At 43.1% G+C, this 23,793-nt stretch overlaps 1 protein-coding gene across 1 annotated transcript in view; it reads left to right on the forward strand.

Moving 5' to 3' along the window:
• The window catches only part of igf1ra (insulin-like growth factor 1a receptor), an 80,292-nt gene that overhangs the window by 4,055 nt on the left and 52,444 nt on the right, over positions 1 to 23,793 (forward strand). Inside the window, exon 2 of the mRNA XM_034589215.1 lies at positions 6,435 to 6,998. Coding sequence (XP_034445106.1) covers positions 6,435 to 6,998 — 564 coding nt within the window. The remainder of the gene's footprint in view (positions 1 to 6,434; positions 6,999 to 23,793) is intronic.

Genomic DNA, 23,793 nt, shown 5'->3' on the forward strand with positions numbered 1-23,793 from the left:
CATTTTTTTCCTTTGATCTCTTGTAAACTTCCTGTTCACATTAGTCCAGACATTAAAAAACAATTATTTGATAAAAATCAGGTAACTACACACCGTACAGTAAATCAAATATTTGTTATTAAAGGAGATCTCGTGATAGTGTCCAGCTAAACACAGACTCCGTTACCTCCTGCCCTCTCCCCTTGTTTTGGGAGCAGGGGAGTCTTTGTGTGAGAGTTGTTATGATGGGGGTGTAGTGTTACTGTTTGGGGTTTCGGTGATATCCGAGCCCCAGTGTTTGAAGTAAGGTCCGCTGAGGGGAAGTGGCCCACCAGACCGCTGGTCAGATGACTTCCAGTATGTTGGGGATTAGGGCCAGTTGATGTGGCAGGTGTGAGGAGATATGCCTGCTCAGTGACGACTGGCTGCTCTCAGCAGAGAGCTGGACTTCAGTGGAAAACTTTTAACACTAATACTGGTTAATATGCTTGAATATTTATACCAATTTTAAACATATTAAATTTATTTATTTAATTCTTCCTTCTTTGAGCAATTTTAAATGGTGGGAATACTAATTGTAAAATGATCATTTGTTTCTAAAGCCATCAGTGGATTAATTGTGTTAATTATTTGCAGCTCTGCTTGGCTCACTCATTGTTTGGTTTTCCCAGATCAGATACTCTGTCCTTAAGGTTATCTTCTCAATAACCTCCCTGAAGTTTACAGATGAATGTCTGGAAATCCAAAAGATTTCAGTCCTATGTTTCCATTTGCCAAAACTCAGATTCAGGGCTTGACTCTTATTTTTTTTCCCAAAGAGCACATATGCTCCTTACTTGAAAAATGTAGGGGCACATTAAAACTTTAGGGGCGCAATGAAAATTGAAAATAATGTGATTTTCTTCAATAAAGGGATACACAGAGACGTTTACAAGCAGAAGGACTTTTTGTGAATAGAAGTTTTAAGTTTTGTTTTTAAGTTTTCAAGTATTTCTGTTTCAAGTTGTTTGCTCCTGAGCCTTTTTTATTGGGTATACTATTCCATACTTATGTTTATGTTATGTTGATAAAACATCCAGTGTATCTGACATATTGATATAACACAGCTGAGGATTAGTTAATCATGCGCACCTTATTTTTTATGAGCTTGTTACAAATACTGAAGGTTATGATTCAAAAATAAAGTTTAAAGGTAGAAAATTACTGATATGAATGAAAATGACTTAAATAGCGATGTCTCACTCTGTTGCTGGAACTCCTGAAACACTTGTGGTTGTACAGTGTTGGTAAAGAGCAGCAGATCTTGCCTCACAAACTATCTTTGACAAGTTCTGACAACGGTTTAGTTTGATTAGTTACAGTTGATGAGATATCTGCTATGTTTTTTGTTCTAACCAGTGACAGTTACTAAGAACTGGCTTAAAAAGAGAAGCTGCAGCTGAAGGTTTTCTACACTGATGTTCCAATGATTATTAGTGTTGGAGCTTAGTGAATATGTGTCTACTCCCGAACTAAGTGTCTAAACTTAAAGTCATTCATTGTAACATTCACACACACTCATTTTCACAGTCTTATGCAGCAGGATGCTTCACTGTGGAGTATTATAGTGACATCTCTATAATGAAGTAGTTCTACTTTGTTCTAGAGGCCAAACAAGTCTATGAAGCCTGTTGAGACACAGCAGCTTTTGAGAGCATGTTGTTTGTGCCGCTCTGATTTTAGCCAGCGAGCCACGCGGAATCAAGTGACTTTTTTATTTAGGGGACAACACAGTGACTGCGTCATTGCCAATGTGTTAATAACTTTTTTGTTTAAAAAATAGATTGTGCTTGGCTGAATTTTTTTAAATTTAGAACATAGGACAAGATGGTTAATATCCCTCGTACGTTTCACGACCAGAGGATATTATCGACCACCAGCAGATGTAAGGGACATATCATCAGTTGTGTACCTCAGCGTCATCTGGTTTTTCAGCCTAGATGCTACAAGTTTTCTTTACACCTGCTCCTTAGTATATTTAACATTTCTCACTCATCTAGTTTCATGTGCATATGTGAGCGAAACTCTGAGATACAATGTATTTATATAGGATATGAGTTGCTGCACAGTTATGAACCACTTGCAAATCATTTTGGCTTTTGCACCTCCAGTGGGTCCATAGGGCCAACGACAAGGTCCTCAGCTGTGAGCCACCTGTCATTGATGTTTCGCCCCATTAGTTTCAGAGCATCACCAAGTGGGGGAGCATTATCAGGGACTTCTACCTACCACCTGCTGTTGCTGTCCCTATAGGATCCTTTCCTCCCTGGTGTGGTGTCTTATCAAACAGAGCCAGAACCTTCCTTTCCTTGCGTCTTCCACCCACCGTTTTAGTGTCTTCTTTAGCTTGGCCCCTGATACTCCTACACCCCTCAGCAGATGGCAGAACCATATTCCCACTGTAGTTGCAGCGCTTCCACAGGGAATATGGAAGCCCTCCATCCTGCTTCTACGCATTCCGCCCTCGGGTCTGCATACTTTATCTTCCTATCGTTTGCAGCCTTGACTCCTTCCAGCTCCACCAGCATGGTAGTCTTTGTCTTTGCAGACATTTTCTGGCTGGAGAGATTCCTATTGCTTCCGTTGTGGTGGTTAGCTTCCTGTCCAGGTCTACTTTCAGGCTCCAGTTGCTGCCAGGTGTCAGGACCGGTGCCCTCGCAGGATGCTCTGCCCTCTGCCTCTTGGTCTAATGAAGGCGACAATCTGATGTTTCAAAGTTTATTGAGGAACTATTTGGCTCCAGCTAAAAGGCCTCTAGGGTTTCTGCCATTTTCCACACCACCTGGTCATGTCGCTGTCAGTAGCAACCTTTAGCCAACATGGTCTTACAGCTGGACAGAATGTGCTGAAGGTTGGAGTTTAGAGAATCTGCAGAGGGGCCTTTTTCCATGTTGCTGTACCAACAACAGAGAAAGGTGGAGCTGGATAGGGTGTCATATGAAACTCTCTCTGGCTTGTGATATCCTTAACATTTAATTCCAGCTCATTTCCCTGTTACCCTCTTAGGTTGCCCAGGTTGCTTGTTGACTTTGTCACACAGTCTACAATTTGTAGAGCTTTTCCTCCATTTTGGCTCCCTCAGAGATCCCCGACTCTCCTTTGTAGGTTTACTTAATCTACATTAACGTGAAGTCAAGATAAATGGTGTCCATTAGCCTTGGCTTAATTTGACCAACTTACACAGGGTCATGTTTGACTGTGTGTACTTACAGGTGTGCGATTGTGTTTGTGTGATGACATTTCCACAGAGGACTAGGGCAAGGTTTATCAATCATACACATGAGCCAATGGATCCCGTTACGCTGTGGAGATATGCGTGTTTGCTCAGCAGTGTGAAAAGCAAATACAGACGGGGGGATACTGACAAACGCATGCAGGCTCATCCCTCTCTGTGGACACTGACGATAATATATCCACAACCTTCCTTGGTCATTATCGTCAGCACTTTAATGGGTCCCCCCCCCCCCCCCTTTTCTTTTTGTTCATGTAATGGTGAATGAAGGTTTTCTCAATCTTATTTAGGCACTGTTGTCTTCACAACAAATGGATTGACTGGTAAGAATCAGAAATGCCTGGGGGCTTAGTTAGAGGCAATATCCTACTCAGGCCTTGTCCAAGGAAATGATTGGAATTCCTTGTACTTAACATGCCTAATGAGGAGAACAAGGGAATCACAAAGAAGAGGTTTTTCTTTCATTCTTAAATCCTTTGTCCCTATTCTTCTTTCTCTACCAACATTATTTGACTAACAATCCATCTCATGTAGAGACAGTGGAATATCTTCCTTTGGTCAATAAATATATTTGCACACATGTAGTGTTTGGTTTTATTCCAGCTTCTTAGCTATGCTGGCAAAAACCTTATCTCTCCCTCGCCACAGAATCTCTATGCCCCCTCCCCCTCCATTCTCTGGCCAGACACCCTCTGATTTTATTAATGCCCTCATCAGGAAGTGGAGCCTAGAGTTTCTCTTTACTAACAAACAAATTAGTCTTTGTATTGGAGTGGCTCCACCCCTCCTCCCTCTCTCCGGCTGCTGGAGAGGCTGGAAGAAAATTCTCAATGAAACAAAGAAGACATGCAGCTCGATGGCTCACAAGTGGATCCCAGGGGCATTGGTGTTGATTGGAGAAAGCAAATACTATTCTCTACTGAAGTAATCGTTTCTGTTCTAAATTTGGAGAAGTGAAACGGAAGCAAATTTAGCCCATTCATCCCCCTGAACAATGTGGCAAGACTAGTTTAAACAAAGAACATGAAACATGGCCTTTTTGTTGTTGTCTCGAGGGTCAATTCACTCACAGGGACATTTTGACAGCACATACACATCCTATGGTTGAATGTGCAAGGATTGGTTCTATTTGTTATTTTTTATACATTTTCTCTGTTTTCTTTTTCCTATTTTAGAAAGAAAATCTGGTGGCGGTGTTTATTTTGGGACCAGAAACAGTTTAGCTCTTTATCCCTGAGCTGTGGTGGTTAGATGGTGTTTTGATGAGGATCAGAGTCTCTTATTGAAAACATGCCTGTTTGTCTCATTGGACAGGCCCTATGACAGTGTCGCTCAGTGCTACGGCGTCCTAAGCCTCTGTAAGAACATAACAGGTTTAACCAAGGAGCTTATATGTCCAGGCATTTCCTGTACTGACTGTTGAACCTTCTTTTAGACAGTTCAAAATAATGTGCGACTTGTTAACAGCAATACCTTGGTACAGAAGAACTTAACACCTTGGCTGTTAGATGAAAGCAGTGATTCCCAGACAGTGCTATGTAGTTGCTACTTCTGCAGTGGCTGCTTGGAGCCATGTCAGAAGATTTCCGAGAGCTCAAGTAGCCTAATTCTAAAAATGTTGTATTCATTTGAATTAAAAAAATATAGATTAAATCAGTCAAACACTTCATGTGAGAGTGTGTGAAAACCTGTAAGAAAACATAGGAAGACTAAAGTGCTTTCTGGTTAAATGGTTGAACCATTTATCTCAAATTTATGAGCAAATTGTTGCAATAGATAGCTAACGTAAATAGTGTTAACATGCTGATTTAAATTTATAAACATTTGAATCAGCTTAATGTTATGGGTGATGAAGAAGCTAATCAATGGAGATAAATGGTTGAAATAGCTAAAATGAAAGAAATAGAAATCTTAAAGTGTCAGATTAATTTAAAAAGATATAATTTATAAATGGATACAATTGTTAGGTGAAGCTTATAAATGTAGTGTGAAATAGCTAAAAGTTGTGGATAAATGGTTTTCAGTAAATTTAAAGTTTAGCTCGTTTTTTAATGTGTTTGATCTCTGAAAGTGTTTTTGTTGTGTTAAATCTGCAAAATCCAATAAATATATATCTAAAAACAATAGTTATCAAGTATTAAAAGTAATGGATAAATGGTTGATATATCTTAAGTAATAGTAACTGCCACTCTGAGTAGTACAAATATGAACTTGATAAAACTGACCGTAACATTGTTCAATAGTAAAAAAATAAATATATATATATATATATATATTTTAATTATGTCCACCTTTTATATCTTTATATGATTGTTATGAATAACAACCAGTGTAGACCTAAATCAGATCGCTATGTGAAACATGGTGGGTTGTTAAAGATCTGATGAAGTCTGTGAAGTGAACATAAATCATATGAAAGAGGTTATGGAACCACCGGCTGCATTAGAGCACAATAACATTATGAAAGTGTTGTTTACCATTAATTCCCTGGTGTGGTAATTGAGAGGCACAATTAAAGCGGAGTTGATTGTCGTCAATAATAAATGGTGTCTTTATTGTTAATGTTTTGTGAGTGTGCGTGTGTGTGTGTGTTATTGGAGGACGCTCTAGGCACTGGGGTTTCAAGTGTTGTTTTCCGAGCACAGAGGAATTGCTTGTTCAAACAGCAGGGTTATCTGAGGTGACACACAAAACATTTTATTGAGAAATGCGGGGCTCGCGTCTGATGTGATGGATACCTGAAACCAAATAACAATTTACCCACTCACCTCTTTATTAAGAACGTGTTCAGCTCAGCCGACCCTGATGATAATGTCTCTCCCTTTTTACAATAATAATACCTAACCAGAGAGAACACTCAGAACAAAGATTAACTTCTGTTCTAGAATGTTGAAACGTTCTTTTTTACGAGCTCTGTAGTATATTTGTATGTATAACGTGTTGCCAGCTAAGTCGCAACCTTACTATCTTGACTAACAGGATTATATGCTTCAAGAAGATTATTATAATTAATATCTTTTGCAAAAGTAATCCAGGTGCTAAACTATACATAGCATTGTTGTACTCCCCACTCATATTACACTCATCTCTGATTCAAAAGAAAATCAGTAATGCTCTCTATTGTAAATGCTTTTTTTTGGATTACATGTTTCTGAATCATCTGTCATCTCTCTGTGTCCGACAGTTTGTGGTCCGAGTATCGACATCCGAAATGACATCAGTGAGTTCAAGCGGCTGGAGAACTGCACGGTGGTGGAGGGCTACCTGCAGATCCTCCTCATCAACGACAAGACCAACAACATCCATCCAGAGGCTTTCAGCTCCCTCAGCTTCCCCAAGCTGACCGTCATCACGGACTACCTGCTGCTGTTTCGCGTCTCTGGCCTGGACAGCCTCAGCATGCTCTTCCCAAATCTGAGCGTCATCCGTGGGCGCCAGCTCTTTTACAACTACGCCCTCGTGATCTATGAGATGACCAGCCTGAAGGACATTGGCCTGTACAACCTGAGGAACATCACCCGGGGAGCCTTGAGGATTGAGAAGAACCCGGAGCTCTGCTACCTTGACTCGGTGGACTGGTCTCTCATTATGTATTCGGAGTTCAACAACATTATCAATGGAAATAAGAAGGCTAAGGAGTGCGACAATGTCTGTCCAGGAATCATGGAGGATAACCCACTTTGTCAGAGAACGTCGTTCAATGACAACTACGACTACCGCTGCTGGACCTCTTACCAGTGCCAGAAAGGTAACTTGAAACCCATGATTTATTTAATTCTCTATCATAGCAAAGAATGTGCAGAAAGAAAGAAGCAGACGATGCTCTCAATGGGATTTTTGCAGAATTAATTTTAATAGCGGCAGTGTTTGTGCATTGCGAGTACAGTAAATGCAGATGTGACTTTGATCGAGGTAGGTGGTTTCCAGTCTCACAAACACTCTTAAATTGTGCGTTTCTGAACAAGTCCCATGAATCTGTGCAGTGTTTTTCCTTCATTTCCGTCAGACTGTAGGATTGTCCACGGGCCAGTGCAAACATTTCCTCTCTGTTCATTATAGAGACCTTGTCTTAAGATCAGGCTATTTGTGGAGTGAAGGATGGCTGCAATATAGAGCACCAGGTATTAGAAAGGCATGCTCAGTTGAGGTTAAAGTCGCTCTGCCAAGAAATGAGCTAGTCTACCTGTCTGGACCATGTCAGTTAAATATTTGCCTTAGGGACTTTTTGCAATTCATGAAAAGGGGCATATTGAAGAATCTGGGGGAGGGTCATCCTCGTTTAACTTCGCCCCCGCGGCTGGGTCATGCTTATTTTAAAACAGTTCAGAGGAGGGTCATATCATTTATACGTCTTAATGTGTATTAAATTTGAAAGTCCTCTCAGTGTGCAGGTTTGAATTGGTTTAGTTATGTCTCTGTGTTCAGTTTGTCTCATACACAGCCACAGCACTCAAGGAGCAGCTTGCGGCAACTTTACATATCTGAGCTGCTCCTTTTCTTGCAGATTTCAGAGTGAGGGACAGCTTGTGCTTTTTGATTAGAAACTGGTACAAACAGATCAGCCGTCTCGTGACTCTTTAAGAATACTGTAGGAGGAGTACTAGCCTTTTGTTGTATACTTCCACAGCCTGTGTTTGACACAGACAAACTAAGCTGAGCTGTACATGACGATTCTGGCAGAAATGTTCCTCTGCAAGGTCTTTTTTTTTTTGCAAGCCGGGTCACATTTATTTTGATTTTTCTTCTAACACAAAAGGAGCCATTGATTTAAAAAAAATTAAAAGTTCAAATTCCTTCATATACCACACTTAACAGGCAATTTTTCATGTCAACCATCAGAACAGTAATCACAGAAATTCAGAAAAGCGTGCCTTTTTCTTGACAAACGCTCTAAGTGGTGGACTAGTAGGGGGCCAGAGCTGTCTGGGCTCTTTTGGGGGTCATGGCAAGAGGTTTCAGGAGTCTTTCAGAGAGAGGGTGAAACAAGGCTTTTCAGCAATGTATGGTATGAGACAAGTAATGTTTATTTTAACATTTCAGTAGACCCTCAAATTAAAATTACAAACCTGTAAATGGACACATTTTGGCCACTTCGATGGAAGTATGACCTCCAAGAAGTTGCCATGATTGACGCTGATGTCTTCAAGTATTTGTGCAGCATCAAGCCTTGACCAATTATATCCAAGTTTTCTTTTGCTAATCGCTTTCACCACATGACCTGACTTCTACTCCCTTTAGACAACTACTCAACAAGCTTTTAATATCAGACTTGGGGGCCTTCAAAGAGTAGGCCTGAAAACATATTCAGTGAGCCAGTGCTCCATTCATGTTCCTCTGAGAATCCATCTCCCGTCTGCCCTGCCACTTATGAAGGGTAAGCTATCAGCTGACTTAGCAAATGCCATGCAGACAGAGCAATGCAATGTGTGACATTCTTGGCAGAAGGTTAGCCATCTTTTATTTGGGCCAACCTTGCACCACAAGTCTTTCTGCACGGCTGTGTTATTTGCATCTCGTTTAGAGTGGCACGCCAAAAACAACCAAAGGCCTTTTAGGATTGGAACAAATGTGTTAATCGATTGGTGCCTCAGTCTTTTCCTCTCCTGCTTTCATCTTGTGTTCTTCCTCCTCATGTGTCTAATATCCTCTCTTTTTCTCCTCTTCATGAAACTGTACCCACATGCCTGCTATTTTCTCCTTTCACCACCTCTCTCGTGCCCCCTCTCCTCTCCTCCTCTTGGTATGCCCTCTATCTTGTCCTCCCTGCCCCCTTTCTGTCTTCACATCTCTCTTTGCTCTCCTCCACTGTGGACACAAGAGCCCCAACCGGAACCCGAACATAAAAACGTGTCCTGAACTATGATGATCATTGGATTATTTTCATTTATTTATTCGTTCTTTAAATACATAGGTTTACAGTCTCATAAGGGCCATAGCCCAGTAGATTTAGCACCCTTGTCACTTTTCTATTATTGACAGGCGATTCTGGATGAATTCAAAGGCTTTTGCAATTGTAAGTGGCATGTGTCTATTCCAGGACATAATTCAGAGGGCACAGACTTATATTGTAACACACCATCAGCAAGGCTTAAATAGTCACAAGTAGCCCATCAGTGGGGTCGTTTTGTAACCGCAAGTTACAGCAGTTTTAACTGAACATGTAGCCCAGCCTGTAATTTACCCTCCATCTTACTGCTTCAGTCTGCTCCTCAAAAATAGCCTTGGTGGCCACTTTTTTCTTTACATTTGGAAGCTTGTGCCTGTAATGCCTGCTTCCTTTTTTCCCCCTGGAACGTGCATGTAGCATATTGTCATACACACCCTGAATGACTGGCATAGAGAGAGTTCCAGTAAAAAGAGACGGACCGGACCTGTAAAAACATTTTTGATTTTGATTGATTATTTTGGATGGTCCAATGGCCCACAGAAGCTGTGGCCAACCTGGATCTGTCCTAATGGCCATCGCTGAATTTTATGGTGTTTGTGTGAAAATTGTCCCTTCAAGGCCATTTAAATGCTGATAACAAGATGCAATAGAGCAACACATTGCCTCCCGTCTTCTCACTGCTTTGCTTTGATAGTTAGCAGATGCTAATGTAGTTTATCTGCAGGCAAAATGGTGATGTCAGTGTTGCAGCACAGGCGTTGTGTACCATTTCCCTGTATTTGTTTATTTTGCATAGACCATTAACGCACTAGTACTTGAGTAGAGACTGGCTCTTGTATCTCTCTCTTTCTGGAGTCTGAATATCAACTCTGTGCCACAACTCAAATGAGTAAATAAAAGATAAAATGATGAATGTGTTTTTCTTCGTCAATAGGATGAGGTCAACTCTTGATTTGGCATTGAGAGCTGGTCCAGGCTCTGAACCATTGTTTTCTATTCTCTCATCTGCGTGAAATAATGGTGGGAAAATGTTCCTCTGCCTTGTCTCTATAGGGGTCCTGTGTACAGCTCCCATGGCCAGTAGAGAGTCTCAATCACCACCCTCCTTCACCCTTGGGAACCCTTTAGAACAAACAGTGGAAATCTAACTTGCATAATTTCCCTAGTGACCGCGTGTGTCTGCAGAAAAGATACGATGTTTATCATTGTGCCTCTGTTTATTCTGACCCGCTGGAAACCCATGCATGTGTGATCCATACACAATTGCCGAAGCGAACTAAAACATTTGTCGGGGTTTTATAAGAATATCTCTTTGTTAAATGCGCACATTTAAAAAATACTACATTGTGCAAGCACGTAGCATTTGCAATGACCTTTGAGTCAGGTCCCACAGCAGATACTTTGTAGTGTTTAGCAGTGTTGTTCTCACATGTCAGACTTGCGAGGCAGGGCAGGAGCATTGTTTGAGGCGATTCACTGCTCTCGGAGGCCCAGGCCGAGGTCAGGGTAAACGCATTCATCTAGAGGGCCTTGAGGTCTCAAGGCTTCAGATAAAGGCTTCAGGGTGGGACACAGTGGGGAAAAAGGAGGAGTTACTGAAACAATAATAGGACACAATGAAGCTAGAGCGGGTCCGTGATATGTGTTAGAATGTGCGCAGATAATGTTTCTCATCCTGCCTCTTTTAAAAGGCTTGATGTGTCTACCTCTCCCCTTCTGGCTTAAGATTCCTCTCTCCTCCCTCCACCCCTCTGCATAATTGCCTTGTTTTTCTCCAGTACAGATGTTCCTTCAAGGGCATGCCGTGGTTTTCTAGTCAATACGGCCCGCTCTCCTCTTTAATTACACTACATGAGGAGGGAGCGCTGTCTGCCTAGCACACTACCGTAGCCTCTGGGCCTTCTTGTGCTTCATGGAGCAACAACAAAAACCCTCTTTCCATATGTTTGTCCACTCACCAGATACTGCTCCCCCACAACAGTTTGGGGTGTATTCCATGAGCCCCTTTGGATGTGACTATGAATATGAGGGGAGCCATGTTAACGCTGTGCTTGTGGCAGGATGGAAGCGAGTGGGAGTGACAGTGTAGGGAAATGCAGAGGTTGGTTCAGGGTGCTTTTTAGTGGCAGGCAGCGATGCGTAGAGAGGCCCTGACTGAGGAGCCGTACGCAGGAGGAGGGGCACTGAGGGGAAATGTCAGACAAATGTCAAGTATACAAGCTCAACGGCAAGCTCGCCCCTTAAGCGCACTGCTCGGAAGGTTGAAAAATGCCTGTGCCTCCCCTTGTTTTTCATCCCACCTTCTCCCTCTTCCTCGTAAATTCTCCCCGGCTCTCCTGCCGCTGCTCTCCCCCTCTTTGTAAACGCTGTCTGTTTGTTTCTTCTTCTTCACCAGCGTTCTCTACCTCACTTAACCTCAACCTGGAGCTCATCTCTGATTTTCCCTGTCAGCTGTTCTGCTGGTGTTTCCTCCTCTATTTTCACCTCACTCTTTTCTGCAGGGCTTATCAGGGGCTGTTAACAGCTCCGGCTGTCAGATATCTCCCCACTGTTTACTTGTCGGAGGCATTCTCTCAACACTGCAGCGGTCGTAGACCACCAGCTAGTTTGGCCAGGCCCTGGATCCCTTGATGCGCTGTTTGCTTTAGTTTTTGGGAATCCTATGACTAAAGAGTGTCTGGCCTGCTCAGGTCTGTGTGTTTGCTGCAGACAGCCCTGCCTTCTGCATCTGGAGCTCAGCCAAAGCCAGGTAGACAAGATGCTTTTACAATTAGACAGACGAACAGGAAAGCAAGCTGCTGTTTTCAGGCCTTGCTTCAGGGCTGGTTAGTCTTCATAGCACCACAGGGAGGGAGGGAGGGAGGCACACACACACACACACACACACACACACACACACACACACACACACACACACAATCGCTATACGTCCCATAGCTCTCCTCTCCTTTGTGTGACAGAGTATAAATTTATGGCATGCTCAGCCTCGCAGGCATTCCATTCTAGTATTTCAAGCCATACCTTGTGTTAGTCTCTGATTCTAGGGAACATCATGTCCCCCAATGTTGTATTTTGATATTGACAGACAAATGTGAGAAGCCAAGTCTGCTTGTGAATGTTAAATGATTCAAAATGTCCACAAACTGAAACTGTCTTTCGCCTTTGAGCAAACAAAACTGAGGTGTAACTGGTGTGAAAGTGGTGAGTTGTCAGTTTGCATTTTAGCATCTGAGCCATAGTGATGTAAGGTCAATTTGACGTAAGGAGGCCCGCTGTCTTGTTTTGCCGCAGACAGTCTCTGCTCTGTGTGCCCTTGTCCTGAACCCAGAAGAAACTCAGCAGAGCGAAAGCATTCAGGAGAGCTCTTTGCCACCGGCCTGCGAGACTTTTGCATTTGATAATATGTTTACTCCCTTCTTGCCAGAGACCCACTTGATATCTCTGGTCTTAGTGTGCTGACCGAAGCCCACTCCACTGCGAGGGAGAGCACTTTATTTTACGAGATGCAGCTGACGGGCAGAGAGAATCTTACACTGTAGCTATATAAGATCTTTTTGGGGATAGAGTTTAAAGGAAGGCTGGCGTCATCAGGTTGTTTCTTCAATAAATATAAAACACTAAAACAAACATTTTCTCAGACATCTAATTTTCTGACTTCTGTGCAAGACATTAACATGGGTCATAGATAAATAATGTCATTAAAACAGGGCAAAGTAATTCTTTGCAAACCTTACTTTTTTCATGGCACTAGAATGATGTGTAACTCAAAATGAATTCAATCCCCATGCTCACCATCATGTTAAATGGTGTGGTCGTTTTTGGACCCCACAGAAGGTGCATGGCTCTGCACACAGAATGTACTTGTTAATCGGATCAATTCATAGTTGGTTTTGTCTTTACATGGAAAATACTGTATGGAATATCACAAGGCTTTAGCACAGTTACATGACAACTAGGATATTTTGCTTTGTTTCCATTTTCCCTGTTGGTTGTTTTTCTGGCTCTCTGCGCAAATTTATTCAATCACAAAGTTATTGACGGAAGAAATAAAAAGTAGTCAGAGAGAAAACAGATTGACCATTATCCGTTTCTCTCAGAGACTTTTGTAAAAAGATTTCAGCAGCTACCACATGGCTCATACTTTTTTTTTTGGGTCAAATTTATTAGTAGGGAGATCAAACTGTGTGAAACTTAGGGTTCCTTTGTGCTGGCTAAGAGCTAGACATATTGACACTTTAAGTACAAGGCATGTATGTGAGGGTGGGTGTACTGAGACTGCCCCTTTAAATGTATAAGGTAGAAATTCCTGCTGGCTTAGTCATCACAGTTGTGAGGGGATAAAGAGGGGGAAACGCGCAGCACAGGCTGTATGTGCAGAGCCATACAGAAAGTATTTGTTGGGAGTGAGGAGGAGTTAAATTGAAGGCGGCGATGATATTAATGTGGGTGTCGTCTATTTTGTGTTAACGCGAGGGTGTTGTAAGCCAAGTGGGCCGAGTTCACATGATCCATCTGTCAGTCCTTTTTTTTATTTAACCAACATCCATCAGCAGACACAAGGAAGCTTTTAGATATTTATTAGCTTTTCTGAAGCTTATCAAACTCTTGTGGTCACAAGGACGGGAAGCAGCAAAGGGCTCAAATTCCAAGTCTTGAGAGTCCGGTGCTTTCCTGGGGGCACGTTCAGCAACATGACTCAGTGCCCATACATCCGCTGTTTCCATGAGGCATGAACTGCTCGCCTGCGCTCTGCTCCATTTTGTACAAAGCTCAGGCAGCGTGCCATTGTTAGTGCCAAAGTGATGGCCCTCATGTCGATCAGGCTCATTCATCCCTGCCTTCCCGTCAGGCTAAAGATGGAATAATCAGACATCATCTTCTCCACTACCACTCTCAGATTTTCTTGACCTGTGCTGGCCCTTAACTCTTCCCCCTGCTGGCACATAGTGTGTGTTTGCGTGTGTGTGGGTGTATGCATGTGTGTGTGCCCTTGTCTCTATTATTTCCCTAAAGTACTGGGGACTATTGATTCACACTTACAACTCCATAGTGTCATTGAAATAACTACATTAGAGAAAGCAGACAAAGCTCCCTTCACAGCAGCCGTTCCCTCTCTTTGTGTTCTCAGATGCTTTTGCCTTTTATAAACAGTCGTCCAAGGACAAGAGAAGTGGCAACAGGATTTAAATAGGGTTCCGTGTGTGTGTGTGTGTGTGTAAGTACTTGTATAGATTCCTAGTGAGGACCATTCTGAGCCTATACAAAGTGAGGACATTTTGGGAAAGTGAGGACATTTTGGCCAGTTTTCACTTTCTGACACTTTAATTGGCTATTTGAGGGTGAAGACTTGGTTTTAGGGTTTGTATTAGGTTTAGGTTAGGGAAAGGGGCTAGGGAATGCATTATGTCAATGAGTGCCCTCACTAAGGTAGACGTACAGACGTGTGTGAGTGATCTTGTACAGACGTGTGTGTGTGATCTTGTACAGCTCTCTTTGTGAGGACCAGTTTAAGCCTACAACCTTGAGGACATTTTGGGAAAGTGAGGACCTTTTGGCCGGTCCTCACTTTGTGACCCACCTTTAATAGACTGGTGTGTGGTGGGTGGGTGGGTGTAGAGAGAGGGCTTATGCCGCGTGCCATGACACCGCGGAGCTCGGAATTTCGACTCGGAAGGTCGGATGAACCCCACCACCCCTGACTTCGATTTCCTAGATGGCGCATTTGTATATCAACAGTGGTGAGAGCTGTAGTTTTGACTGTTTATCAGCACTTCTGTCATTAAATGTGTGGTACACACAGTACTGTCCAATTACTGTCTGTGGATGTTTTACGACTGTGTTAGTTTGTGTGAAATCCAGCGTAATGCATTTTTTTGAACTGTTTTTGCTAACAAGGGCGAGCTTAACATAAACATTGTTTTGCTTGCTTGCGCACTCCATTTTCGTAGCAAAGTAACACCACATTATTTGCTTATTTACTGATTGATCAAGAGGGCATGCAGTAGAGATTGACAAGGTAAACTATTTAACAAGGTCTGATGCACTTCTAGACTTTAAATTAAATTTCGAATTTGCACAGGACATTACACATTCAGATTAATTTCTCGTTTTTAATTTTTTTTAATTTTACAAATTGACAGCCCCACAGAGTTCATCCATCTATAATCTATAGCCATATAAGCTGATCAATGTCCATCTCTATATCTTTATTAGATCTAATATCTAATTTTAATGTGAACAGAAATGATAAGAAACGTGTGTGTGTGTGTGTGTGTGTGTGTGTGTGTGTGTGTGTGTGTGTGTGTGTGTGTGTGTGTGTGTGTGTGTGTGTGTGTGTGTGTGTGTGTGTGTGTGTGTGTGTGTGTGTGTGTGTGTGTGTGTGTGTGTGAGACTTAGTACATTCCATCTACGTCCCTTCACCCTCCCTCTCCTTCCCTCTCTCTCTTGGCCTTTGCCACATTTCTGTCCATCTAGGTCACGTTCGTGAATGTCATTCTTGGGGAGCTGTTAGCTGCCAATGTTAGTACACTCACCTAAAACAGAGACCCTCTTCACTGAGTACCCAGAACCTGAGCCCTCTTAAAGGAAGGGGAAAAACTCTGTTTGGTTACAAATAGTTTTTCTGCTCAATTGGTTTTATTAGTTGCCTTTGGACTTTGGGAGACCTGAAACTGCAGCATGAGCAGCGAGCGTGATTGGTCAGAGTGGAATTCTCTTTGCCTCATGTTTTAATTTGTTTTGAGTTCTTCCCCAATGCAAAATTGTAACATTATATTTGCCTCATTGCTTTAGCAAAGTGTGGGGAAACTCACAAAAAGCCACAGCCACGTGTTGGCTGACGGCGCTGACTTTTAATATCGACAACGGCGTCTTTCTCGGCATAATTTTCAATTTGATTTCAAGTTAGCAAACTTCATTCATGATGACATAGTTATACAGTGTGTTATTGTCCATGTGCGAACAGCAGGGCTTATTGTCCATTGATGGCTGGCGCTGTGAGTTTATCCGACTCCTGTCCTCATTGGCCTACAAAGGACTCCTCTCAAAGCACTGACAGATTGGTTTTTTTCTATGGTTCCTCTCATAGACTTGATTGACCAAAATAGGACCTGTGTGTCATGCTGCTCTCCTCCAAAAATACTGACTGACACACTTGCACTCACGTTCAAACACACAGGCACTCATGCACACACTCCATCCCCTCACGTGCCATCTCTTTTCGTTGACTAATTTTCCTGACCTTGTGCCCAGGTTGTGTATGCCCACTGTGTGTGTGTGTGTGTGTGTGTGTGTGTGTGTGTGTGTGTGTGTGTGTGTGTGTGTGTGTGTGTGTGTGTGTGTGTGTGTGTGTGTGTGTGTGTGTGTGTGTGTGTGTGTGTGTGTGTGTGTGTGTGTGTGCAGGGTGTAGTGTGTTTCCATCCTGCTTGATGCCCGTTTGAGCCACCCAGTGCCTCTGGTGATAGGCCGCCTGCTGCCTTCTGGCTGTGCAGCTCAGAAGCCGTGACTCATCCTTTGCTCTCAACACCCATTCATAAATCTGCGTGAATACTATAACTTCCTCTCACAGAGCCGCGGGGCCTCCCGGCTGTGTGGTAGGTCCCCCCCCAATCCCGTGCTAAATGGCAGGAAGGATGAGGGCCATCTCCGCCTCTCAGTGACGCCTCTCAGAGAAGTGAGAGACACAAATGCCCTCGCCTGCTGCCTTTGCCTGCCCTTGGCTCCCGGGCTGTGCCCCTGTCTGCTTACCCGCCCGCCCCAGCTCTATCCCTCCGTATAGCGCAGGCCAGAGCAGCCATTTACTCACTGCTGGGCCGGCTTGGCAGTTCTTCCTGGGAGATAATGTGCCATGCCTGCAAGTAAGCTCTGAGAGCATGGGTTAATTCTGCAGCGGAAAAAAAGAAATCTCCTGCTGACAAATCTCTCCTGCAGAGTTGAGGATGTATGCTGGCGTACAGCAGAGAGAGTATTCTGCTTTGCCAGAATAGTTAGTCAGGTTCACTGAGGTCACAGAAACACTGCTCCTCTTTTTCTTCCCCTGTTGTGTGTGTGGTAAGGAGGCGAGGGGGTGGATATGATCAACTCCCTCTACCTTTCCCTCCACACACGGCTGAAATGTGTGTTTGTTGGAAGACGGATCCACTTCCCAAGGGGCGTGTCTGTGTGAAGATGTGGGACGTACTTTGTTTTACATCTTTGTGACCGAGTGGCTTTGGTACTAAGTAAGCTGGCAGGTACACACGCCGTTTGAATAGGGACGCGTCATACATCATCAGTTATTGTGCAATAACTAAAGGACATTTATTGTATCCTGCAGCAGCCGTGCTCAAGATGAGTCATTGATCTCATGGGTGTGTGTGTTGTTGTGTGTGGTTTTTGTGTGCACTTTACACATAAGAGATATCAAGCAGGCCTCAGCGTGCCAGCACTGTTTTGCCGACTGTTCTTTTCATGCACAATGAGGAGATGGAGGGACTTCATAGAATTACAAAGAAGATCTCATGAATTACACGCCTTTGACAACCACACACACCTCCCCTCAAACCGTTTCTTCCATTTCACCTTGCGCCAGCATGAGTACTTGTGTTTTATCATCTCCAAACAAAGTTTTGATCATGTCAGCTCTTTGCAAATCTTCCCCCATATAACTTTCAGTGTCAACAATCCATAAAGCCGCCTGGCTTGTCTAATGTCATTAGTCGGCTTTCTGTCAATGGCTGAACAATGACCTTGACCCTGTCTGGTGTCTCCCCTTCCTCCCTCTCTCCTCGGCTTGTTTGGGTGGTGTCCCCGGGGTCCGGTGCAGTTGTCAGCACGCAGCCTAATGGGCACAGGTGGCTGGGGCTCCTCTGCATTCTCTGGCCTTCTTGGCACGGCTCGCTTGGCAAACTGGCAGCTCCTTGGCCGGCCTCTTCAATGGGCCACTCCAACACAGCAATCACCAGATGGGGCTTTGTTAGCACCGGGGTGGCCCGGGTTGAAATATAGCTCTCAACTTTGAAATATGTCTTTCCCTGTAGAGAAATCCAGCAATGCTGATGAGCTATACAGTGACAGAATTCTGTGCATTTCTTCCTCCTGGAAACAAGCTGTCATTTCAGTCATGATGACTCACAGAAGTGATGACATATTGCTGGGTCATCCCTGCTTCCCTCATCACTGGCCACAGTGGAGCAGAGGCAGAAGGGATAGGGAGGGCTGGAGGGCGGGGGGGCAGGGGTTTTGGTTGAAGATAAACTGTACAGCTGTACTGCACCAGTCAGACAGCGGCTTGTTACTGTGTCAGATAAATATAGAGGTCTCTGGAGCTCCCCGCTGCAGCCCTATCTCCGCCCGCTGCTCAGAGGGAGGGAGGGAAAGGCCGCGTCACCCGGGAGCTGCCACTCTCCTCATTCATCCTCGCTAAATTTACTTTAGACTCACAGGCATTAAACATTGTTGTAACTCTTTCATGGCAGATCCGGTAAGATATGTTTACATGACATCTTGACCACAGTTTTCCCATAAGTCCACAGCACAGTGCTGACCTGTAATGAGATCATGTCCAGGGGTGGGCACTGTGGGTAAAATTATTTTAAGTATTATTTTCCCAGGGTGGTCTCAGAAGGTCCCAGAAAGGGCCATCCAGAAGGACATGTTAGTCAACTATGTTAGGTTATTATTTTTTAATATGTTTTTTAATAGCAATTGCTGTCATGAGATTCTTTTTTTTTTCACTGAACTGTCTCATTGTGGATGGTCTTTGATCAGTTTATGGGAGAATAAATGTATTTAACACTACAATCAAAGCAAGTGAACGTTTAGTCTGCATTGTTTTGTCAAATGTATTTTAACTTAACGTCAAATCATCACACTCGCATGATTCTACCATTTTGTATATTTTTGAACACACTAATACAGTGGCCTATAGGAGCCCATCATCAAAGTAATATATTGGTATTGTGCATCTTCCTGTCCATGCACTGATCACTAACTTTTGTTCAACAACATTGTAATGAATTAGTGATGTGATTCCACTGCAGAAAAGTAATGACGTCTCAGCAACAAGTCAAAAACTAAAAATATTTTTTTTTGCAGGGCTTGATGATATTATAACTGACTTTGTGGAAAATTTGACTAAATCATTTTTTGCAATTCAATTTCAGTGTTATGATCACTCCTAATGTTGTTATCTTTCATATTGGGCATAGCATACTGTTTATATAAATATGGAGTTGGAAGAGATTCTGTGACGTAAAAGTTCAAACCTTGTTGGCTCATATCTCCCTTAATTGAAATTTCAGTTCCATGGGTTTCTTATGTGACCAAATCAGCATGAAAATTGTCATTAATATCCATCCATCTATTTTTTTATCCGCTTATCCTTTGAGTGTCGTCGGGGGAGCTGGAGCCAATCCCAGCTGACATTGGGCAAGAGGTGGGGTACGCCCAGGACAAGTCCCCAGCGTATCGAAGGGCAATAAAATAAGATACAAATTAAATTAAATTATATTAAATTTGGTGTGATTTGATATTTGTCAAACTGAATTCTGTAAAGTGTTAACTTGGCATCATCATATTGTCACATTACAGTTGCTATGAAGAACTATAAATAATAATATTGAATCACTGCTCTGGCCTCGTCTAAGCCTCCTGAATACACGTGACCTTCTCTGGTGAAAGATCTGCTCTCATGAGAGTGTTTACTGACTTTAGGGACTCACTGACCCAGACTGTTTGTCTGTGTGTTTTTGTTTGTGTGTGTGTTTTGATAATGTGTGTCCTCCTCCAGCAGCCGGGCTCCTCGGGTCTGCTGCTAACAGGCTGGAGGTGCATTAGCACTTCTTTCATCTGGTCCCTGCTCCTGTGCGTGATGAGAGCACATTTGGTAATAAGTGTCCAGCAGGTCTTTTGAAGTCCCAGTCTGGACTTGTCCCCCTTCAGTCCAACGCCAACACCCACCACCAGGCACCTCCCACCTCCCACCTCCCACCACTACCACCACCCTTTCCCATTAGTGCATCAATTACGGAGACAAGGCTTTCGGGGCTTGTTTGCACTCGAGTCTGTTTGTCAGGACATGAGCCCCACAGTCTGAATGTAAACACCCCCCATTCTCATTCATATTTTATTACTCACACTCATTTACTCAGAGTAGCCTTTTCCTCAGCGGACCCACGCCGTGGCCCTAAGCTTCCTTTCAGCGATTGTTCTCGTACGCGTCTCTCTTTCAGCTATGATGTGGTTTGAACATTGCTGTGACTTGCTGTCGATGACTAACTTTTGCTCTCAACAAGCTTGTTGTGTTTTGCTGTGTCTCAGAGACATCGCTCCGTCCCATATGTACTGTTACTCACACTTTCCCAGACCAGACATGTACTTGCTTGTAAAAAAAGCTTGTTTTTGCATTCCACCTACCTCTCTGCATAATATATGGTATTATCTTCCAACCCTTCTCTTTCCCCTTCTCCCTTCCTCCGCCTGTGTGTGGGGTAATGACACCGATGCTCCTGTTTAGGAAAACCCCTGGAACGTCATCACGCTTGTGGACGTTCTCTGTTGTCTTCTCAGGCGGTAATAGAGGGGACCGCAAACTTTTCTGTTTATCTGCTGTTTACGCTCGTAGCTACAGTATGGATGCACATTGAAAATATCAATTTTCTGTGGCCAGGAATGAGGCCTTAACGTCGTTGTGAGAGAGAAACATGGAAAAAAGGATGTATGGCCCATTTAAAATAAATTAGCGTGGCTCCATGTAAAGAAGAGAGACACATTTGTATTCATATATTCAAATGCTGCATTAGTGAAAGCCCCTCTGTTTTCTTCATTATAGTCAAAAGAACCAGAGTCTTTTATTCCTTCTCTTTTGTTATGGTCGCCTTTTTTCCGTTGTATGCTTTATTTACTGTACAGGGTGTTGTGCAATTCTTTTATTTTTTCTTCTTTGTCTCCTTGTCAATGCAGAACTTCCTGTTCGGGGAAAAGACGTTTGAATCTGAATGGTTGTTTGAAATATTTACATTCCACAAGCGGGTTTAGCATTTTTTTTCTGTTTATGTAGCTTTGTCCAAATCTGATTGAAGGTCGAAAACGTTACACAAAAGACCGGTTGTCACCGCGATGGCATTGCAACTTTTCTGAAGTTAACGAATTTAGATCGAGCGTATGTGTTAGAGTAGACGTCAAAAGTCAACTCCATGTGCGTGTCCTGACAATGAATCAGGAACCAGAGGTGTGTGTGTCACTGCACTGTACGTACGTGCCTGTGCGCCTGTGGCGTGCTCGGACACAAAGTAGCTTTGTTCAAGGAGTTGTTAAATTGTGATGCCAGTGTTGTTGCGTTGCCTATGAGAGCCATTCATCCGCACTGCAGACTACAGTTTCCTCAGGCTCACATTCAGAGGAGAATTGTAGAGGAGAATTTCCCCCTTTCTTCTGCTCCATGGTGAAAAAAATGTTCAGATGAGTGGCTAATTCTGTTTACTTCAGAGCAATTAAAGGAGTATAATTAGCTCTGCCAGCAAGGCGCTGGTCCAAGCCTCAAGACCATCTGCATTGCGCCACACAAATGGTCAACAGTGACAAATGGTTATCATCGGATTATTCATGCAACAAACTCCATTTCATTATTTATGTTAAGCTCATGTTCACTCATTATGAGCTGCTCAGGTATTTGCTTTTTCACAAGCATCTCACAGGGACAATAGAATTATTGAATGTAGGATGAAGTTCATGGTTTGTAAGAGATATGCAAACATGTCTGTCACATCTGACAGTCTTACATATATTCTATTTTATTAATCATTGCTGTTGGTCAACTTTTACATATGTGGGTAGATTTGAGCAATATTTAAGTAAACAAAAGTATTAACAAGAGCTTGTGAATCAATTCCAATAAATGTTTGGATGTTTGTATAAAAATATGATTTTATAGCCTCTCTTCAGGTAAGACTTATAGACTGCAACTCTTGTCTTTGGAGAGTGCAACAGAACGACACCAGCTCGCTCTGGGCCGTTTCCATGCATTTACCATAAAGGTCAGAAATGCTCCAAATTTAGGGGCGGCTGGTTTTGACCACGGAGAAGCGAACAGCAGCATGACCGCAGTTAAAAACCAGGCTGTATAGCTGCTGGGGCGCAGAGACATTTGCAAATTGCCACACAAGTCCGCAGATCTCTGCCCCCACAGAAGTTCAGCAAAAGCCACGTAAAAAGACAGACAAATGACAGAGCTGTGTGAGCTAGAACTGATGAGTTTTCTGTGTTTTCCAGCTCCTGGAGCAAAATTACGGTTCAGTCATTAGTATCTTTGTACGTATTTAAAGATATATCTACACATTCACAGATCTATATACACATTTACTGATTTGTTAGAAGACCGAGAAAAAACACTCCGTTGTTGCTACAGTGGAGCAACAATGTAAAACACAAAAGTTAGACATTTTCTATGTTATTATTAAAATTGTAAATAGTTATTCAGATAATTATGTAATTGTGCCAGGGCAAATTAAACTAAGAATCGTGCCAAGGTAAATAATGTTAAACGCTATTTATTGCTCTTAACTTGTTTCTACCTGCCCTGTTCTGCATTATTTGATTATAAGGAATGATATCATGTAACTGGTTACGACAGTATGTATTCTCTCTTACTCTCTTACACCGTACCGCACCTACAGGTGTGTTCATTCAGTGGCATCCGTGCATTCACCTGAAGTCCTTCTGGGAACTGGCACAAATAAAAATTGAGAGATAAAAATGAACCATGACATATCTGACAAAGTCATTGACTGCATATAACGATGGCATCACAGCTCCCTAAAAGTGAAGACAAAGCATTTTGCTCGCCACCTGGTGGCTGGCTGCAGCATGGGTCATAATTCCCGCCTTGTCCATGGTAATCGATGGGACACGGACCAAACCAAGTTAAATTATTCTCAAAGAGAGGGCTTCTTTTTCCAGTAAGTATTGATGCTATAAAAAGGGGTGAACCATCATGATTGACAGCTGAAACAGAATCGCAATTGTTTGTATTGACGGGACCTTGCTACCGCTGCTCCAACCCAAATATCACTTCATGGTCTTAACTTTTGTCTGGGAGCACATGCCGAATATGCTCTCATTTGAAGCACACTGCCACGTTTACGCTATCGACTGTCCCTCAACTGGCCGTAGCCTGTTTGTTTGACGCACTCTGACTTTGTTTGTGTAAGTGAGCAATAGAAAGAGTGCGAGCGTGGGAAGTGAAGAGGCCGTTTCACAGACTTTGTTTTATCACTGAGGTGTGGAAAGGTCTGTGAATTGCGGCATTAGAACTGAAGTATCCATAACTCACGGTGAAGTACGGTGATGAGAGTGGTCGGTTCAATCAGAGCACTTCTTTGGATCATTATGGATTATGACCTGAAAATGTGAACTGTAGCTGGCAGATTCAGGCGCTGTCTCCTCTGCATGTGCTTGAGGACAGACCTGTGTGTGCAGGCTGTGCAGATGAATCAGACGTTAAGTAACTGGGCTGGCACCGGTGCCATGACTGGCACATTAAAGAACAGTCAGATATGCTGGACTCTGGCCTACACTACTGCAGCCGTGGTATTATTAGCATCCTGTGTCTCTGGAAGCCTCATGGTCATAAAAACAACCCAGCTGCCCCCTTTGGCCCGGTGAGGGGCCCAGGTACCGT

This window comes from Hippoglossus hippoglossus, chromosome 6, assembly GCF_009819705.1.
Source record: "Hippoglossus hippoglossus isolate fHipHip1 chromosome 6, fHipHip1.pri, whole genome shotgun sequence".
In the NCBI taxonomy this organism is placed as follows: Eukaryota; Metazoa; Chordata; class Actinopteri; order Pleuronectiformes; family Pleuronectidae; genus Hippoglossus; species Hippoglossus hippoglossus.